The sequence below is a fragment of the Nomia melanderi genome, chromosome 10, assembly GCF_051020985.1.
Source record: "Nomia melanderi isolate GNS246 chromosome 10, iyNomMela1, whole genome shotgun sequence".
NCBI classification, from domain to species: domain Eukaryota; kingdom Metazoa; phylum Arthropoda; class Insecta; order Hymenoptera; family Halictidae; genus Nomia; species Nomia melanderi.
In genome coordinates this window covers 8,165,948-8,187,149 of record NC_135008.1, presented here as the reverse complement: position 1 = coordinate 8,187,149, position 21,202 = coordinate 8,165,948, and the positions used below count along the sequence as shown (strand labels likewise).

Genomic DNA, 21,202 nt, shown 5'->3' with positions numbered 1-21,202 from the left:
GGATTTTATAGGATATGTAAAATATATTTCCTTGTAAGATTGAACTCGCTACGTTATACTAAATATATTACAGACATGCAGTAATTGCGTTAAATAAATTCCTGACTTCTGCGTTGAACGTTAACGGTGGAAGCATGTTTCTAAATCACTCTCGTAGTACCACACAGGAACGTGTACGCGTCACAGCCGCTACTTAATGGCCTCTAATCACGCACGGTGTTAGTCTGCATATTTTATGAATATTTTCCTTGAAGAAACTACGGGTGTAACAGCGAAAAGGTATACTACAAGATTATTTCTAGGTAAATAATTGATGTAGAAGAATTTACGTTACTTATCGTATAACCAGGGCTTAAAAAATTACACTATACTTTTAATTTCAAACGAACTTTGTTTCAATGACCTTTCAATCTTATGCACTTTTCCCATTCTTCGATTAATTTCTTAACACTGAAACTACCAGACGGATCAAAATGTCCCATTCCTGATGTCTTTATTTTGCAATTGTTAAAAGAATAATAGATGTTTCTCTAAGAAATCATTAATACTAGATTTACGGAACCCGTCAATTTAACGGATACTGAATTTTTCAAATATTATTTAGTAACAGTTTAAGTCGATTCTGATTTGTACAATTGTGCGAATACGCATTGCAATACTCTGGTTTTAATGCTACAATTTTCACAATTTATATAGATGATCATATAGTTTTCTAGAAACAATAGAATACAGTGCAGAATAAACGTCGGTAAATCTAGCGTTAAAGAAATTGATTTAGCAATACGCAAACTGATTTGTAAATCAATTGAAATTTCGATGAATGCTCTCTTAGAGTTTCTATAAAAAAAAATGTCAAAAAGTCAATTCAACTGCTCAATAGTTTTAGTGTTAATACTCTTTCCGGAATGGCATTGGAGGACATCTTAAAAAGTCAGTTAAAGGACAACGTTACTTACAGGATCACCTAATATTTCCAGATTACGTAAAACAACAGAGACAGCCGTCCGAACGGAACCAAAATCGCGTTTTCTTGTCCAGCGCGTAAAGTCTTTAATTCTGCTTAAGTGGCCATCTTGGAAACTTCGGATTAAGATCGGAATGAAACTGAGTGTGTCACGAAGTTAAACGAAATCCAACGACAATGAACGTCCACGAGGAATTCTCTTTAGTGTCATTAGCGGTGCCTACTTTCGGCTTTTTCGTTTCCCTTAAATCCTTTAATCTTTAATCCGGCCGTCCCGCGTACGTGCTTCCCTGATTTGATTTTCCGTCTCCCGAGCGTGTACAGGGTGTGCCCCCGGCACGGCTTGTCACGCGACTTAAATGTTTCCCTGAATTTGATACTGTTTACGAGCAGATAATGCCGGGCGCCGCAGACACGGCGGACTCGTAAAATTAGAGATTCGATTTCGGCGTATCGATAAGCCACGCTGTTTCTCGTCCTCCGTGAGTTATGACGTAAACATATTTCTGACGTTGAATTTAATGATTCCGGCACATGCGATGATGCGAGATAACAGTACTGTTTTCATGACGCACATTGAACTTCCTTTTTAATTACCTCGAACATCGTGCGGTTCTAATTTAAAGTTCGATTTCAATTAGCGAAAGAAATCTTTTTGGACAGACGTTGCGGAATGTTACAATTTTAGATTTCTCAGTGGATTACCGTTAATGAGTTTAAGGTTCTCTTAGGTTCATATTTTGTAATTCTAAGTGCTACTGCAATTATTTTATAATATATTTGAAATCTATAATACATCAAATTAATTCGCATTTGTTGCTGGGAAAATTTAATATTTTATAGTTTCATATTACGTTCCTTAATATTTTTGGTAGAGTTAGATGATATTAGAAACGGGAAAGTAGTTCACAATATTTTTGAAATCTGGAATATATCAAATTAATTCGAGTTTATTCGTAAGTAAATATAACGCTTAACAGTTTTATATTATGTTGCTTAACGTTTGTGGTATAGTTAGATGATATTAGAAACGTGGAAGCAGATTCGAAAGACGCTACGAGCAATACAATCCCTGCCGCCTGATTTTTTATACACCCTGTACAAAAGTGTGCATCCACACAGGCGACGTCTGGCTCGTGGGCGGTTCGAGAGTGGTTTAGGGGTTGAATGCGCGAGGGGTTCGCTGTTCCACGGATGCTCACAAACTGGCCGGAACTAAATGCTGGAACAAAAGCCGCGCCAGCGGCAGCGCGAATTAAAAATGTCTTCGAGTGATAGTGTTCCCACTGGCATTCTGGATTATGGCCTTGGACGAACTGGAATCGAATGTCCTCCATCCTTTCTCTTCACTATTTCCGAAAGATCCCCATGAAAAAGTAAATATTAAAAACTAGATCTCATTCAATTTTATTTTTTCTATTATTGAAGAGTATTCGTAGAAAAAGCACCAAGTGAAAGAAAGTTAACTAACACGTCGAATGTATTATATAGTTATGTTATAATGATCTCATCTATCAGAATTGTTAATATTATTGACGATTACTTACAAGAAATAAATTACATTTAAGTCGAATACTACAGAGTAATAAAAAAGCAAAATATTCTAATGTTAACACTCACAGTGTTTTCTAGAAAGAAAACTTGAATTACAAATTTCAATATCCTAAATCAAATTCTCTTCTCGAAACAATGAAAAATTCAAGCAGTTACAGTAATTATTTAGTAATAATGAGTTCTTTACAGATTGTATGAATCTTTTATTTAACAATGATGTTATTGTATTAAGGAACATTTCACAAAAACATTTCAATACAATTTTGATTTAATGTATTGTAAGCTGCTACATGCTGCAGCGAGTTTTTCGCTGTCTCGAAGACGATTCCGTGAATCCTTGCTTCCTGATCGATCACTTTATCCCGTTGCGGACACCGTTTAAACCGCTGAACCTGGAACGAGAAATTTCATTACATTTTACGGTCTGCATTCCTCTTCCTGTGTCCCGAACTAGAAAAAAAGAAACGAAGGAGGCGGGGGTGGCTTTATACGAGGCAACACGCACAGGCCTGTCTTTCCCGCGGGGTTAAAATACTGCGCATTCGCATGAAATATTTTTAACGCTCGACTTTACGACTTACAAGATCAAATTAACGGGACTACGCGAAATTCTAGAATGTTGAATGCGGAGAATTTGAGCAATTTCGCGATGTACGTCGGTCGCATTGTCATCGTAGGGTAGTTTTCCTTAATTGTTGTACTCTCGTCGGATTTTCCAGGCACGAGCACTGATGAGAAGCTGTAAACGATGAAAATATCAATGAAACATCGGAAATAGTACAAAATAAATTATCCTTACCATTAATTCTCGCATAGAAATTTGACAATCAATTACACTTCTTATTTGCTATTGATATTTATACTTTTAAAGCGTATAAATGTAAAATAACTCGAAAGTGGTACAACAGTTTATTCCTGCTTTCAACTTATAAATATGTATGAAAGATAAAAGTTTGTTTGTGCATACTAAAAATAAAAACTCTCAATTTAATGGCAAAAAGTTGTTTTAAATAAAATTTGTGTTTCATGGAGGGATATCAAAAGACTTAATGCAAGGGTAGTTTTCTTGTCGATAAGGGTAGAAATGCCTGTCACGCGAATATCTCTTTATTTTCCGAAGGAAGAAACGATGTAGTCGTTTACTTTGTGTCGCGGGGATTCAGTTTTTTTTCGATCATTGGCATTTTTATTAAATTCCGCCCTTCGAATGGCCGCGGCGAGGTGACCGAGGGTCGAGTACGGCCGATCGAAGTTACGAATAGAAGGTAAATAGACTTCCTGAAAAATCGAGCAATTCGACCTCTCCAGTCCGCCAGGAAGAGAATGTTCGAAAGGACGTGGCATCCGTTACAGTCACTCAACAGAAGGCACAAAGTGCTTTCAATTTGTATCTCTCTCGTCCTTCCGATTTTTCCGGCGATGTCACGGCAACGTGTTCATTCCTATACTCTAACTTCTGTTACGATACTTATCTCCTTCGAACAACTGTCACTTCAATAAGCACAAGTAAACAAGCGAACCCTGTAACATCATTATCGATGTATAAATAAATTGTATAAAGATCGTGCATTACTAATGGTTACAAAGTATGAGAAACTACCTGCTTCTTACTATTCACGATCTCAACAGTTTATTACTTCTTAATACAATAATTTAAATTTGAAAATACACAACATTCAGAAATGTAGAAAAATACGGTTACCAGGTAACATTTACTATTCAAATGTTTCAAATATAGTAAAATAAATAGTAGAATAAAAACAAAAACATTAATATTTTCAAACTATCGCAATTCTCGTAGTTCATGTCATATCTATTATATTTATCATCATATCATATCATTTATTTAGGAATTAACTCGAGAGTTGCGGTTATAGCGTTTTTACATACACCGAAATGCGACAAAGGAAAATATTTTATTTGTTAAACAATATTTTTAACGACACGACTCACAATATAACACCACAACTCGCAAAAACATACAATGCCCTAAATACGATCACTTACTCAAAATGTACATTCGCAACTTCCAACTCACTCGCGCATCTTCCAAAACATTCTTTCGTCACCATACAACTTCACGTATATTTGGAATATTCTAGATTCATTAAAATGACCAACGTTAACATGCAAGAATCAGTATCTCAGATAATCAATATAGAATATTCCAAACGTCATTAACATTCACACGCACACGTACAGTCGTCGTTCATCTATTGCATACACGTTCATCGTTCATTCGTACATCCATTCTGACATTTCTATTACGATTTATTTTAGGTTTCAGTACATTCGAAGTACCTTCGCACAAAGCTATATAAATTACACAATAACACTGAACAAAATCCGAAAATCCAGGTGCTATCGCGGACAAGGCCCTGTCATCAGGAAGCGCTCTGAAGCTTCGCGCCGCTCTCCACGGCGTTTCAGCTCGAATCAATGTACTTTGTCCAGTTCGTTAAGTCTCGTGCCTCAAGACGCTCGTTTCTGGACTTCTTAGGTCTTCCGAGCTCAAGAGTCCTTCCCCAAAGAACAAGCGGGCTCGTGAGATAGGTTTTATTTCGCGGCTTAGCGCGGTCGCCATGAACATCGGGCGAAAAAGTCGGCTGCTTCGATCCGGGGGTGACTTTATCCGAACGATAGGACGTTTCTTTCTCTTATTTCCCTTTTTTTTCGTTTCCCTTTCACCGCGATCGGCGTCAGCGTGCGGGCGAATTTGCATTAGGCTGCTCGCGAGGTCACGAATGCTTGCGTGCCGCGACTGATAAGTCCGGATTAAGCGAACGCTTTACTTAGGGCGCGTTTTCAGTTACGAGTGAGACGAGCGGACGCGTAAGGAGTTTTAAAACTCGTGTTCTACGGACTAATCGCATGACGCGAGTTCGGATTAGGGGGTTTCGGGACTTGTGATGATTGATGTAGATCGTTTTACCAGTTATTCTTTAATGAATTCCATGTTATTCTGACGTCGAGAGATCTGATTGGAATTATCGTGAGTGTGGAAGAGTTAGATTTAAATCATTAGGAACTCGAACAGTCTAATATAGAGTATTCTGGATTCTGGAATTTGAAATTTATAAATCTAAAGATTTCTTCGGGGTTGTAGTCTCGGTGAATAGTTCACTGCGATGGACTCGTTATCTATGTTAAGTTTCTGAATGATGAAATTTTATAGTTTATTTACTGATATCATTGAAGTTTCTAAGTAAAAATAATCCCGCATGTACTTTTGACGCCAGCTTTAAAGCGCTAGTTCCCAGCGATAAGAAACTTGAAAGAAATATTGGTGGATATTTATTTAGGGTGAATTTTCAACGGCGATACTTCAGTTCGTGAAGTTTCGGCAACCCCACAGCTATTTTTCTTTCAGTTAGCTTTCTTTACGTATTCCGTGTTAGCACTTTGCTCCTCGCATTTTTCCATCGTCTTACTTACCATTTCACTACTATTTTTCTCTCTTGTTTCCTTTATCTCGTATCGTTTTTCACACCTCCCTCCTCTTTCCCCTGGACTTGTAATAGGGTTTTCCTTTTCTGTTTCTTCCAACCATCCTTTCTTCTCTTCGACCGTTTTTAACTTCATCGATCCTTTGCTGTTCCGTGTGCTACGATCTGTTACTCCGACAACAGGCAACAACACCTCCAAGCGTTCTTTATTTCCATTAGGGTGCTTCCAGCCATTTGTTATGATCCTACCGATTCGGTTGGGGGATGGTGTACCCATCAGAAATAATCCCTCGTTCACTTAAATTATTCCTTCGGCAGCTTTTAACGTGAAAGAGGTCTCATCTCTCTTAAGCTTACTCGTATAACAATGATAACAGAATTTCATTTTATCTATTACTCAAATGAATTATCTGCTCCGGTTTAAATCTTTTATCTCATTCATCATTCACTTTAGCTTGTGTACATCGTATATAATTATTAATTATTGTAATAATGTATAGACGATGTTATAGAAGTGATCTATAATCAAATTTAGAAATTTGGCACAAGTATATTCATTTATCTTCTCATTATTGTGTTTCTAAGTTTAATAATACAAAATTAAATAAATCTCGTTTTCATAAGTACTATTTTGATTTTGTTTCGTTTTCTTCGTCAAAAGTTGAATAATATTCGTTTCCACTGGGATATTGCGATTGTTTAAAGACACAATAAACAGTCCTATTCTTGGACGAAAATGTGAAGGATCGAATTCCGTTGAGGATGAAGTAAATTTTCCTTACACTTTTCGTTTCATCAGGTCTGTCAGGTGAAAAGGAAGACGACCGGGCTCCGACGCGAATATCAAAGCTATGACAGTCAAATTAAAATCAAGCGGTCCCCCACTGACGAACTAAAATTGCCTCATGACAGAGCCTAATACGATTTCGAGGTATCGACGTATCATCGCCGCGCGACGGTCGATGAATTTTTATTGTTTCTCCTTCGCGTCGATTCGTTCCGTCGCTGTCTGGTCGCTCGATGCTCGTGTATCATTCTCGAAAAAATATAGAAGAGCCGTTTCAATTCCAAAACTGTCGATACGGAAAACGAATGGTTTCCAAAAGTAACGCAAACACAGGAAACGTAACAATTTCATCGAAATGCTTGAAAATAAAGAAGCTTACTTCACGGCGAGCATTAAACATTACAAGTTTCCTTTCTCATTGACTTGATAATACCACAAAATTCTCGATTTTCATGTATACATTTACAAATTCAAAGTCAGCCTTTCATCGTGAAACGTTTCTCCTTTAATCGCTAGAAATTTTTCAGAAATGATTCATTGACAATTCAACTTGCGGAAGGTTCTGTGGAATTTCATCAAACTTACATTTTTCATTTCAAAAATCCAACGAACAGTTCAGTGTGCTTCGATGCACTTTAAACTAATTTTTCCATTTCAACTCGACGGCCTTGCGTCGGACGTTTCGCTGCGCTTCTTTTTTACAGCTACATGAATTTTCACGACTGGCCCTTTCACCTGCATAGCTAATCAACCGGTGACTCATCGCGCAATCCCGAGGAAGCTCCTTGCAAAATGTATACGTCTAACTTCCGCAGCCCTCGCTCAAGACCTAAAGTCCATGATCTCAGACTATCAGGCTTAGGACCTTGAGACAATGGACGGGTGCTCGCCTTTTATTGAATTCTTTCCTTTTACCAGCCAGTTGCTCGAGCAGCACTCTGGCTGTATATGTAAATGTAGCTTAGGGGACGTAATCCCATGGGAAGACGGACGAGGGAAGCGATGGCGAGCGAACTGCAGTAAGCGATATTCCGTCATTGGCGGCCGCACCCTTATCTTCGGCGTGCACGCTCCTATATCACCCTTCGATCGCAAAAATACGATCCTAAAATCAGGAAATTAATGATGCCGGCTCGGAAGCTTGTCGGGAAAAATCCTGGCCGTTTGGGATCATTATCCTTCGTCCTTCAGGACACGAGAAAACAATTTGGACAATTAAGAGTAGACTTACCGAGCAATCAAAGTGATTTTTCCATAATACGTTGAACTACTAAGAAAGTGTATTCCTCGAGATTCGAAGCATACCGATCTATTCATTCAAATACATCTACTTTATCATTTTTCACGAAAATATCTTCACAGTTTTGACAGCTGTGAAATAAGAATTTCCAGATGGGTCAGTTTCACTGTTACTTCTAACAATTGTTTTCTATTTTTAATAGTTTGTAATTAACAGTTACAGTGTTTATAATTTACTTTATCAGTTATACTAATTAATTTTGTTTTAGTAAAAATACTTCTTTCTAGAAGGGTTCTTAAAATTGAAAGTCTTTAAATGAATTTTATTAATTTGTATTACTTATTATCGTAACAGGAGAATACAAGCTTCATGAAATCAGAGAATTGTAAATACAACATTTATCAAATCTGTAACTATGATTGTTTAGGGAATTTTGATTGTTGGAAATATTGCGTTTTGGCAGTGAGCGTTTCATAGCTTGAGCATCGTTGCTCGTTTAACGAGGATTGCCGAGAGTTCGAATAGCACTGATACCTTGTCGCGGAGATGAAAGGAGGACGCCAATTCGACGGTAATCCGCGAAAGCCTTCTAAGACTCGAACATCGGTGATTTACTGAGCCCTCGGAAGGGCCGGTAAGTACTATATACGGTGTGCGGTATATAGGTATCGCGCGGAAGTATGTACTCGCGATATAAGTCCGTTATATTCGAGGACCTTCTTTCTTTGACGAGATTATTGGCGCACGCGGAAGCAGCGCCGACATTGATAGGGAAAAAAAGGGTTCACGTGGCTGGCACCGATGCTCGGGAATATTCGAAGCTCTCTTGCAAATTAATTTGGCTTTCGTTCGTTTGACTCTGCTCATTCTTTTTTCCTACTTTGATCATATTACATAAATTTCCTCGGTAATTTCAGTCATCGAATTTCGGTAGATAGTGATTGATATTAACACCGACACTACCGTGCCAATCAAAATGACTGGTTTCCTTATTTCGCAATTATCGATACCTTAACACTAAAACTATCGAACGGGTCGAAATGACTAAATCCTGTTGTCCTCATTTTGTAATTATTAAAAACATAGCAGATGTTTCTCTAAGAAATTATTAAAGAAATTGATTTAGCAATACGCAAACTGAATTGTAAAGCAATTGAAGTTTCGATGAATGCAGTCTTGGAGTTTCTGTAGGCGAATTTGAAAATGTCAATTTAACTGCTCCGTTGTTTTAATGTAGAAAACATTGAATATTCGAAATGATTTCGATAATTGTTTCACTTGAATACTATACTAACATTGTAGCTTTATATTCTTATAATTTTTATAAGAATCACATATCAATCGTATTAAATGCTCGGTAATTCTAGTGTTAAATCGAGAACAGGAATATCTCCTTTTAATATCTCATTCCTAATAATCAGATATATCGAGACACTGCAACATTTAATGTTTACTGGTTAAATAGTGTGATAATTTAGAGATAATGTCAGTGTAGTTTCTAAAGCCAGTATATTTATAACGACACCTCTGACATTTGAGTCACTATGTATTAAGTGCCTTTAACGACGGTTTACCAATATCCTGCATACCGTGTACAGACTTTTAATGTTGTCATTTTTCTTTGATATATTGATTTATTAGTCTAATAATATAACGGATGCTGCATAAGCTAGCTAAAATATTCTTTATTCTTAAGATATGATGTTACAAAAATGATTCTTCTACGGTCATCTGAAAGTCGATGACGTATGATTTAATTGATCTTTCTATCAACATCAAGAATGTAGTAGAAATCCTTTATCTTCATAACAAATATTTCGTTCTTCGCAAATTTAATCGTATTATTAAAGATAACGAGCATATTTTATATTTCAGTCATTCTATAAAATATCCTCCATGAAAGAAACTACAAATAGTTATTAGATTTAAAGAATCATTTACTCATTTGTCTCAGAAGCAACCACGTCTTTGACTTTCTCAATTTTTCTAAAGTAGTGTTTTCTCTTGCCCAAGGAACGCCAGTCAGCCCGAGACTCCCGTAATACTGCAATAATAAGAGTCTGTTGTAACTCGGGAAAGGTTTTATCTTGTCGTAACAGAGAAACGGACGAAATTGCCCTTATCGAGATGTTCTCAGCGGTCGAGCCGAACGATGGATAAGTGAAAAAACACGTGTATTATTTTCGTAACTTCGTTCTTCGGAAAATTGCCGGTACGTTCCGGTGTTCCAAGGACGGAAGAAATTGTTTTCGCTGTTTGTGCCGCGATCTGCTGAAGCGGAAAATGTTTTTGGCGCGTTACGGCCTGACCTCGACACGTTTAGTCATTCCGTGCTTCTTGTCCCGTGAATCGCGGCGGAACTGGCGTGCAAGTGTCGTCGGCCATCGCTGAATTCCGCGGAGAGTTTAGCGTGCGTCATACCAGTTGTTTTATCTGTTCGCTTATTAGCTTCGTGTTAGATTACTTTTTACTCTACATCTCTGCATGATAGTGTCACTTTAATGTAGATAACGAGCTTTTGTCATGAGATACGAAGGACCGTTAAAGAAAGTAATTAATTCAACACGTAAACTGAACTTAATTAATCTACAGGAAGATTGAAAATTAACTAACGAACATCTCTTTTTGATATCCTTTCGTTTCGATAACTTAAGATAACCATTATCCGTGGAATCTAAATTCCGAAATTCAATAGAATACACCGATACATTATCGAATTTTTACCTAATTACGTCTACTCAAGCTTTCGTAAAATTCTTCATAGAAGAATCTAACGGTTACTCAATTCCAATTTTTCATATATAAATCCTTATTTGCACGGGAATCATTGAAACGTCTATGTTATTACCATTTCACCTGATTCTCGAATTTTTCCAATTAATGGCGTTCTCGTTTCGTCTAAGGTAACTCGAATTGGAGAATATTATACAAAATTTATTATTAATCCATACGGTTCTATTCTGTAAATAATATTTCAGACGTATAGATAAATTGATGAGCGCGGCAGGGTTAATTACATTGATTGATAATTCAGTGGCGTTCGCGGGAAGTTAAGCGGGCTGAACGTCCCTTAAAATCACCGATGCCCGGCACCTGTGTCTCCTTTTGTGAACGTGACAATCCTGGGCCCCTCAAGTGATGTTCATGGGACATCATGATCCGTGGGGTCGGTTTAATGGGCGTCCCCGTGGAGCGGTCACGTGGACTTGTACATACATATATCTCCTGAACGCATATAAGTGCGCGGTTACCTACACCGTATGGGTTGACACGCCATTAATAGCATAGTGAATGGTCGAATGACGTCACATTGAATCCTCTATGGGAAAGCCGCAGACTCAGCTTAATTATAAACCGGTGTCTTGGCGGGGTAAAAAATATTCTTCAAACAACGTGGTAAGTTGCACCCTTTTTACCTTGAAAGGGCATTGTTTGTACGACGGGATGAAACAATCATCAATGATGGGATGAATTGTCTATGTAGATCGATAGCGATTACTATATTACAGATTTTACGTTAGACCTGTGTATCGATTCTTCTTTTTATTAACCCTTTGCGCTCTGTTGGTTCCAGTACAGCACAATTTACAGTATCAGATATTTTACAAAGCTGGAGAAACTATTTCAAGGTTATTGCATTCGCTGCACATGTAAATTTTTTCCTAAGAAAGATGCTAAGAAATCTAAGAAATGTTAGAATATAACACTTCTTGATTTTCACTAGGTTACTATGGAAGTGATTTGGAGTTGCTGGAAGGTTACAAAATAAGCTGGAGTGCTAATGGTTAAATGGTTGACGTGATAATCGAGAATTACATGAATAAGCAAACGTGTGTTACAATCATGTAGATAAAGATCGATGAAACACTGGAATATTCAAACTGAAAAAGTAGTCGAAATTGTAAACAAGTTAAAACCTTCGGTTTCTTCAGTTAATTTATGAATAATAAAGTCCACTATCATGCGAGTAACAGATAAAATTACATAGGAAAATTATCCCGTACAATCGAAATTCAAAGCTAAAACAATTTCATTTGCAAACACCAGTTCCTGAGTATCAAACGAACTCACAAAGTCCATCATCTCTCGATTCAATATTCCTATGAACGCTTTATTCTCCATTTTTTACTTATCTTTTCACGCAGATCCACTTCCTGTTCAGTCGCGTTACGATTTAAAGATCACCCCGTATAAAGTCAATAAGAGTTCCACGAGTGGGATGGAGAACGTCAGAAAACATCAGAAAAAGAAATGTCGGTGCGATAGGGGGTGGCAGTAGTCCCCACGGGACGGTCACGTGGCCTATATACCACGAGGAACTGTGGGGGACCAAACGCACCGGCAATGGGCGCCACATGACGGTGTCCCATAAATAGTTGGCCGGACGCCGGAATTTCCATTATATCGCGTTCCCGTACGTAGTCTCCATAAACAATATCATCGAACTCCGCGGCGAAATGGCGTCCCCCATTAGATGTTTGTGTGCGATATTTATTACGGGCACGGTCATTGTGATACGCGGGATTTATGGAGGTTTTCTGTTGAAAATCTGCAACCCTCTCCCACTCCAACCCCGAAAAGGAGAAAGAAGACCGAGTGAATGGAGGCTGCGGGGGATGAAAGTTGGAAAATAGTTGAATAACGGCAACGAGCCGTTACCTTCCCGCTTTTAACGTCGTCGGACGATCTCTCCGGTACTCGATCGCGCGTTCGTTCGATATTTCACGTCGAGCTACCGCGCCGATACTCGTCGTTGCAGCGATAGTTGTAATCACCTTCAATTAACAGGCCGCGCGGAGTGCGCGTAATAGCCGGGTATATTTCAAAGTTGTTGCGGGGGCACGCGTGCACGTCGTTTACTCGGTTTACACGGTGTTACGTCGCTTTTTCCAGCATGCCGCGGATTTATAATCCTCCTTGCGCTCGTGCGATGAAGTAATGGCTTAATCATGGACAATATTAGAACTGGAGGACGTTGTTTTTCGGAGTTGATCGCTAAGTCGATGGTTATTAAGTTGTTTTTGTAGTCAAAGCAATTTTTCTGATGAAATAGAACTGAATGTGTCAGATTTTTCAGTGTTATCGAGCTTTTGGCTTTCTCGCGTCTCGCGGAGCTAAGAAAATTCGGTTTGTTCAATGTATTATCGAGAAAATTGATTTGTAAATATTGAAATATTAAAACTTTTTAGTGTTTCAAGGAGATTACTATATAGTTTTGTTTTACTAATAATAAGGGTTACTATTTAAACAGTAGGGTTTCATATTTTGTAAATAATGTCTATAAGGTATTTGCAGATTAATATCGTTAAATTTTTTTTCATGTAAACGTGGTTACACCGATGTATCGTTTACGACAGTCCGTTTCGCCTACGATCCGTTGCTGCGTAAGAAATTCCGTGCTCGACAATACAGTGGAGTGCCTCAAGATTCCGTTCCGACCGCAGGTGTTGATGCTTTTGGCTCAGTTGGTTGTTCCTCGAATATTTCATGAGCTCAACGAGTAAGTTCTGCGTCACCCTCCTTGAATGATTCATTTCGCGAGGGTGGTTTTCATAGATACTCCACACAATTACAGTTTTTTAAATAATTGCAAGGGTACCGGTCCTTCTTTCGCATTTTTATGAAACCTGTATTCACTGTTTTCATTATGCAACACCGAAACAGAGCTTCGACACGTCGAGTGAATGGACGTTTTACACGAAAACTGTTTTATACGAAAAACTTTTGAATATAATTTAAAATCTGAAATTTTTAGTTACCCTTGCAGAAGTCACGAAAAGGATATTTGACATTCTTAATCGTAGTCTCTATTGTATTCCAAAGCTTACAATCTTTAAAAACGTGTACAAATAAAGTACATTTCTTATAAACATTAATCATCCTGTTCTTATGATTTCATTCCGCCAGTACATTGAAAACAGGAAAATATACTTGCAAGATCGATAAAGGAAAATTGTTATAAAACGTATCACGATATCTTCTCGTTAGAAACTAACGATTCTAAGCCGATAAAAAATTTGTAACAAGCTGCTTTCCGGTCATAATCCTTTTATTCGTCGACGGTACCAGTGAGAGAAAATTCCTCCATGGAAATGTCCTCATCGATTTTCTGCATTCATATCCAACATTAATACGCAAAATTCACTGCAGTCCAATTTGTTAGCAAACCTTACCAAATATTTATTCAACGTATAACGTAATAAAACTCTTCATAAAAAAAACAATGTACTCTATAACTCATATTAACGTAAATTAATCACTTGCGTAGACTTCCATAATACAACGCTATTTTCCGCGATCTCGACTATTCATACTCCTTTCAAATTGGAACTCAATAATTCTGACTTTTAAATTATATTTAAAATATATATGTTCGAATTTTACATACATGTTTTAAAGAATCTCACAAGTTTCTATATATCTAGACTGTTAGTCACCAAATTATATCGAATAATCGAGGTTCTTCTGTAAAACACCATTATCGAGATCATAATGCCGTGTATAATTCAGTTTGAACGCACCAACTCGATGCAAGTAACAGATAGGCCTTCACAGGACTCGGCCTAGCATGGAAGTTTATGGTTTGTTTAACAGTTACCGTGATCCACCATCTGAATCTCCCCTTGATTAATGTACGCTCGCAGTTTGGACTTAAGCTCCTTCAAGATCTGCGGGGGCGACCTCCTCTCCCGAGACCAAATCATGGAGAACTTGTATCCCCGGTGGCGAGGCGCGGTACTCTCTGCGCAAACAACCGTGGCAACCATCGTATTGTGGCTCGCGAACACTGTGACGCGACTGGAACGTCCCGCGGAGTATAACAAAATTTGAAAGTTAACCCCTCAGCGACCGAGGTCGCGTTTACCGTATTCTTTTCGCACTGAATATCGATATTAATCTAACTCATTTGCATCATTTGCGTGTATACCTTCTTAGACTAGGTTCCCAATGAATAATTATTATTTATTTTATTTATAATAATAATTTTGTAATTTCTTTTGTTATTATTATTATTTATTTTACTTATGATAATGATTTTTTTATTTTATTTAATATCATTCTTATTATGTCTTATCTCATCTATTCTTATTATTAACAGTATTCCTTCTCCTCCGTCAGGAGCATATCCTATTTTATTTAGAATCCATTATTATTATTATGTACTATATTATCATGACTATATTACGATCTATATACATATTTATTCAATAATAATAAGAAAGATCTAGTTTATTCTAACTCGAGTGCAAGGGTAAAGTGAATATAACAAATTTGTGATAAGAGAATTAATGAATTTCGATGATATGTGAGAAAATGACAGTCCGCGCGATTAAAGGGGTTGTCAGTGAGTGGCTAACTGTAACCGATGACTGTTGATCGAGGATAGGGTCGAAACTGTCTCTTTCCCGGGAAGGGAGCAGTAATCATTGCGGCGAATGTTGACGAACGCGGACACTTTTCACCTGCTACGATAACGTGACAGTGAAAATATTAGTTTTATTGATTTCCCCACAAGGTTCTCGAAGGTCTAGCTTTATGTAACGCGCTTTATTTAGAAACTCGTTTCCCCGAGTGCAAAGCACTTCGGTCACGATAGAGTTAATAAAAGGTCAAACTCAACTGAATTATGGTAATGTCACGTGATCGTTAACCCTTTGCACTGCGAATTTCTTTTGCATTTTTCCCTCGATAACTCTGTTTTATTAAGATATTTAATTCGCAATGCATTTAAGAAAATAGTTTGTAGAGAGCAGTGTAAACGATTATTCTTACTAATAATATTGAAAATAACATAATAATATAATCTAGTTTAAAAATATCTAGTCAAAGAAGCACATCTGTGAATAAAACTGATGTCGAATTACGCTGGACATAGGAACGCAAAGGATTAATGCTCGTTGGTAACGAGCAAGTGTACAAGTGTGAATGAATGAAAAGTTAGGTCAGTATTTCTATAAAAACATTACAGGTTGTTTTCAATGAAAATGTTCAAAGTATTTTATTTCAAAGAGTTCTGTTAAGTGAAGAATGAATTAAGTTGGCAGTTCGTAGAAAACATAATCGTGAATATAATATTGATTATAGTTTACTGATGTAATTGGTCACGAACATGGTTCATAGTAATATTATTTCACACTTGTCTCTGTAACCAAAATCGAGTATTGCCGCTTCTTCAGTTTATTATTCTATTTATCATATTACCTTTCATTATCTGCATTATTTTTCATTGTACCATTTTCATTCGTGTAATTTATGATTTCAACGAAACTGCGCATCGAAGCATCATAGAAGTTCATAAATGCATCACCTCTCAATGTTTAGGCTAGTCGTCTCTCCATTTATTGGCACACATAAATTCAAATTAGGATCATGCGTATGCACGCAACTTTGAAAATTAATGTGTACGATTACAGCAGTCCAATATTGACAAGTTTCGGCGCTAGCATGCGAGTCCACGATCCGTTCAACTGACGCTTCAACGAATTTACGTGTGTCTGTATAGCTGCGTCAGGCTCATTGATATCTCATGACCAACAGCATTATACATTTCGTCCATCGTGATTGGAATAAACGAATTTTCTATATGCTAATGATGTTCCACAGCTGTTTGTCAGTGCCACCTTTTCGTGTACAAATATTTAAACAAACTGTCAACATCCACGATTACCACGCGAATCGTATTTAATATCTCAAAAGTGATTCTTCCATTATACGAAAATTTCATTGTCTCTTGAATAAATAAATATTTCTTTTGAAATCATACAGATAACATTAATAAACTTCTAAATTTTTTAAATCATATGTATTTGTATCCTTCACATTAAAAATATTGTTGCTCGCCATCCTCGATTTAAATTTTTATCTTATTTTATTGGAGAATCATCCGTCAGTCAACATCAGAATATTTGCCGAATGAAATTTAACCACCCTTTATGTGATACACGGGGAAGTCGGAACTCTCGAATACGTTTGCTCCTCGTATTTTACTCCGAAATTAATCTCGCATTAACAATAACGAATTACCCGATTCAAGTCCGACGGCTGGCCAATATCCGGCGCACACGTGGCGCAGTTGAATATCAAACGGACTGTGCAAATTAGCGCCGGAAGTATCACGCAGGAATGCAACATTTTCTGTCTGGTTTAGACCCCGTCGTTCTCCCGACGATCACCAGGCCGGACTGATATTTACCGTGGATCATATTTATTTAAACCGCGATTGAAGTTCAACAGCTGGAATATTTCAATTGAAACCGATTTATATAAGAAGCTTACGAACTGCATTGTAATATAATAATACTTAAAAGACTATTTACTAATTTTCTATTAAACACAGCTTATCAACGTACTATTTATCTTATCTTTGCTACTAATTATTACTTTATAAACTTCGTGATATTAGTAAAGTTATTTCTCTCAACAGATCTGACCATTTCATTGTCAGACGATATTTTTGTAAATTCTTTTATGTAATCTTCTTCTTTATAGAAAATAGACTTTTCATTTTGAATCCCATCTTGTACAAGTTTAACACGTTCCGTGCCACGGAAATTTCGGTCATATTTTGCTTATGAACTGTATTGATTTTTTAAATAAAATATTAAGTTATACTCAAGTTTTTTTAAAATTTTATATATTTTCATATCGTTTCTTGATGTTTTCGATGCTTTGTAACGTATACAGCTATTCTTGACCGTGTGTCCCTCAAAAATATATTATTACAAAAATTAACGTGTACCACATGTGGTACACGTGGCACTGAACGTGTTAATAAAATGGTCGAAATTCGTAGTCTAATAAAGAAGCTGCTGCATATGTTTTCAAAGCTTCCAATATGCGCCATAAACATATAGGAAGCAAGTTGAATTGTTATGATCCGCGTAAATCCTGATCGTTCAATAATTATGACCGGAGTGCTGTATATATCGGCACTCGGTAAACGCCATAGCCGTGCTTAAATGTCCGTGTTACCCGTGTTTGACCCCCCCACCTATTTACGTCTACCAACGTGTCTCTTTGTATATGAGGATCGGTCTATGAGCCACATTTGTCCCCACGCGTTCCCGGGTTCTTGAGAATTACGATGCGAAATCGAGCGTTTGTTATTGACGTAATTTACGCTGGAAATCGCGAGCGAGGGTGTATTGAATGATATCCCCGATGGAACGAGGTATCGGAGAGAGTACGCATCGATTGACTGTAATTCAGTGCTCGATACAGAGAGTCCTACAGGAATTCCGAATTGATCGAATAATTCCCAATAACGTTCTAATGATTTAATTGGCTCGCTCTGCTCGTTCTTTCTCGCTATGTAGCCTGTATTTCATCAATTATTGCTCTTTTCATTAACACTCTGATTGGATTTCTTGCATTTCTCTTTATACGATCGAATCGGCCACTATTATCACCGCAATTGAACTAATCAGATTACATTCGTATTCTGCTACTTATATTAAACCATTCAAATCTGTTATGAAGTTTCTATTAGGTCCCGTATGAAACTTTGGAAATAGAAAATTCTGCTTCTTAAGTTAATACAAGATCAAGTATAATCAATTAATTGAATTTATCTTAATTTAATATCATTTTCATCTCTCACTTGCGACATGCACTAATGAAAAGTGTTTTCCAATTCTAATATTTTTCGACTTCAATCTCTCTAACCAACACGGACAAAAATTCCATCGAAACCATCGAATCTCACTACAAGTGCATCACTTGCTCTACAATATCGTATCAGACTCGAGACGAAGATTTCAAATAGAATTCAACAAATATCACTCAATTCTTCCAAGTCCCTGTTGAATTTTATTTTTCTATTATTAACTGTCATGCTTCCGATTAAATATAAATATAGAATAAGCGTAGAGTTCTCTTTTCCTAATGAATTATGAACAATATAATATTTCTTGAGCGCAATTGGGAACGAAATCATAGGGCGAGGGGTTAACCCCTTGCCTTACGATATCTCGTCAGACTCGTGATGAAGATTTCAAATAGAATTTAACAAACATAAATATTATTCAATTTGTTCGAATGCAAATTTCATTCTTCTCCTCTGTCAATGATTATATTGTAAAGCACACTAGAATTTTCTCTTATTTCTAATAAATGATTAAGAACAAGATCGTTGACAGTTCAGAAAGGAATCATAGAGCGAGGGGTTGACTGTTCTACCTAGCGAACGATCTTCTCCGAATTAACCTCGTTGAGAGGTTATTACATAATCCCTTGACCTGTACGGGTAAAATGATTTCGCAAGATCCTCATTGCTCCACGGCTCCCCGTTGTTTGCCAAGGACTGCATAAACCGCGTTTCCCTTCGCTCGGATAACTGTTTACACCCAGGGTGAGAATTCTGACGGCAGCTGCATCGAGCCGCGGGCCCGATAATGCGAATTTACGAGACGCACCCTCTGCGCCGTCGATTCATCGTCAATTCAGGCCCGTTAAGTGTTTATCTAGCCTGACAGTCGGGACTCCATCGCGAAACTATCGCGTGGAACTCAGCGAAAAATAATAGCCTCCCGCTCGTCGATATTTACGCTGATAGTTTCGACTGCATTCGCTGTTACTCGCGGAACGCGCCTTTTTCCATCCGCGTTCGATGCTATCGACGTGAAATACGTTTCATACGTTGATTGCAGCGATACGTTACGTCCAACGTGATTAATTATGAAAGTGTACGACTTCTATATTTGTACTTAGTCATTTCAATAATGCGATATCGCGCAGTGAACAATATTTACTTGTAAATGTTCTGGAATTTTCGGAAAGCTTGGATTCTTTGTAAAATATATGATTTCTTTACCTCCTGATTTTCATAGTTTCCGGAATATGTATAAATTACTTTCATCCCTAACTCTAGGGGCTGTATTCAACTAAGACACATGACAACGTTATTTCTTTTAAGAATTTCCGTCACCTTGACGAATGATTGTACACCTAAATAAGAAATAAATGATGTTTCATCCGCAGATCGGTTTCGAGAAAATTCCGCAAGATTCTCGAAGCAATAAAATCACAGAAGGGATTTCTTCCATAGTCTGGGCTTAATCTCGACGACCGGAGAGTATCCGTGTCCCCGAAGTTTACCGAATCGTTTTGTCGGTCTTTTGTTTCCAGCACGCGATCTTTCTTCGAGGGGCCGGCCGTTCGAACGGACAGCATTACGGTCCAGTTTAATTTATCTGCCGTCATTATTACGTCGTGATTAAACCGGCGGTCCCGATTGTCCGGGGCGATTCCTCTCCACGGGGGCGTCTGACTTTCGGTTTAATTAAAAAAACGTGATCACCCGTTTTCAGAAGTCCCCACTGGTTATCCTCGCCAACCCCCTCGCCAACCCCCTCGCCAAACCTCTCCTCCCCCCCTCCATCCCTTTATCTTCGACGAGCCCTTCACGTGGTCTCCGGATATTTCTAGCAATCAAGTGGAAATGTTTTTCTATTCCCGCCAATTTGCTACCGGCTCGGATGAAACGGTCTTAAATTAAGGGAAAGAGGAATGTTCGTGAAACGCGGGAACACGTACCGGAAATGAGAACCGATCAGGCGTATCTGGAGTTTAAAGGAAACGTCGGGGTTGAAATAAATTTGATATCGGAGCTCGGGGTATTTTCGAGTAAAATATGTACGGTACGTAGGAAGAAACTTTAGTAATTGCTGAAGCTACTGTACTCGGTGTTATTATTACTGTACTATTATTAGTACAGTTACTACTGTTATTACTATACTGTTAAGTATAATAAGTTACATTTAATTTGCAATTAAAAAATTGTTTAAATGTTAAAATATATATACATAATTATAAATTAATTTAAATAATAAATCAATTTATTAATATCGTTACTATTGCTATTGCTATACTCTTATTAGTACTCTTGTGATTATCATAATTATACTAGCATTGATAGTAGTATTATTACTACTCTATTATTATATTGCTACGAGCACTATTACTATTATTATTCTATTACAATGACTATATTGTTAATATTACTTCAAATAATTTTTATAAGAACATTCAATTTGGATAATGGTTACATTAATAATAACTTTGGATTCTTTTATATCGAAAGCAAGTAGTATTCCAAGTAATACGTATTAATTCTAATAAATTACACTATTCTTTAACCGAGCACTACTGTTTTATTACATAACCTATATGCTTGCTGTTCGAAGTATTTTTACTTTCAAGCTCAGAGTTCT

General features: G+C 37.3%; 2 protein-coding genes across 2 annotated transcripts in view; one reads left to right on the top strand and one right to left on the bottom strand.

Moving 5' to 3' along the window:
- hwt (SH2 domain-containing adapter heavyweight) overlaps positions 1 to 21,202 on the top strand; it is a 165,779-nt gene that overhangs the window by 42,317 nt on the left and 102,260 nt on the right. The window lies entirely within an intron of this gene.
- LOC116429746 (uncharacterized) lies at positions 14,579 to 17,123 on the bottom strand. Its single transcript, XM_031983030.1, has 3 exons — positions 17,016 to 17,123; positions 16,481 to 16,578; positions 14,579 to 14,789 (listed from the first exon to the last, which is right to left on the bottom strand). The coding sequence occupies exons 1-3, from the start codon at positions 17,121 to 17,123 to the stop codon at positions 14,579 to 14,581; spliced, it is 417 nt and encodes a 138-aa protein (XP_031838890.1).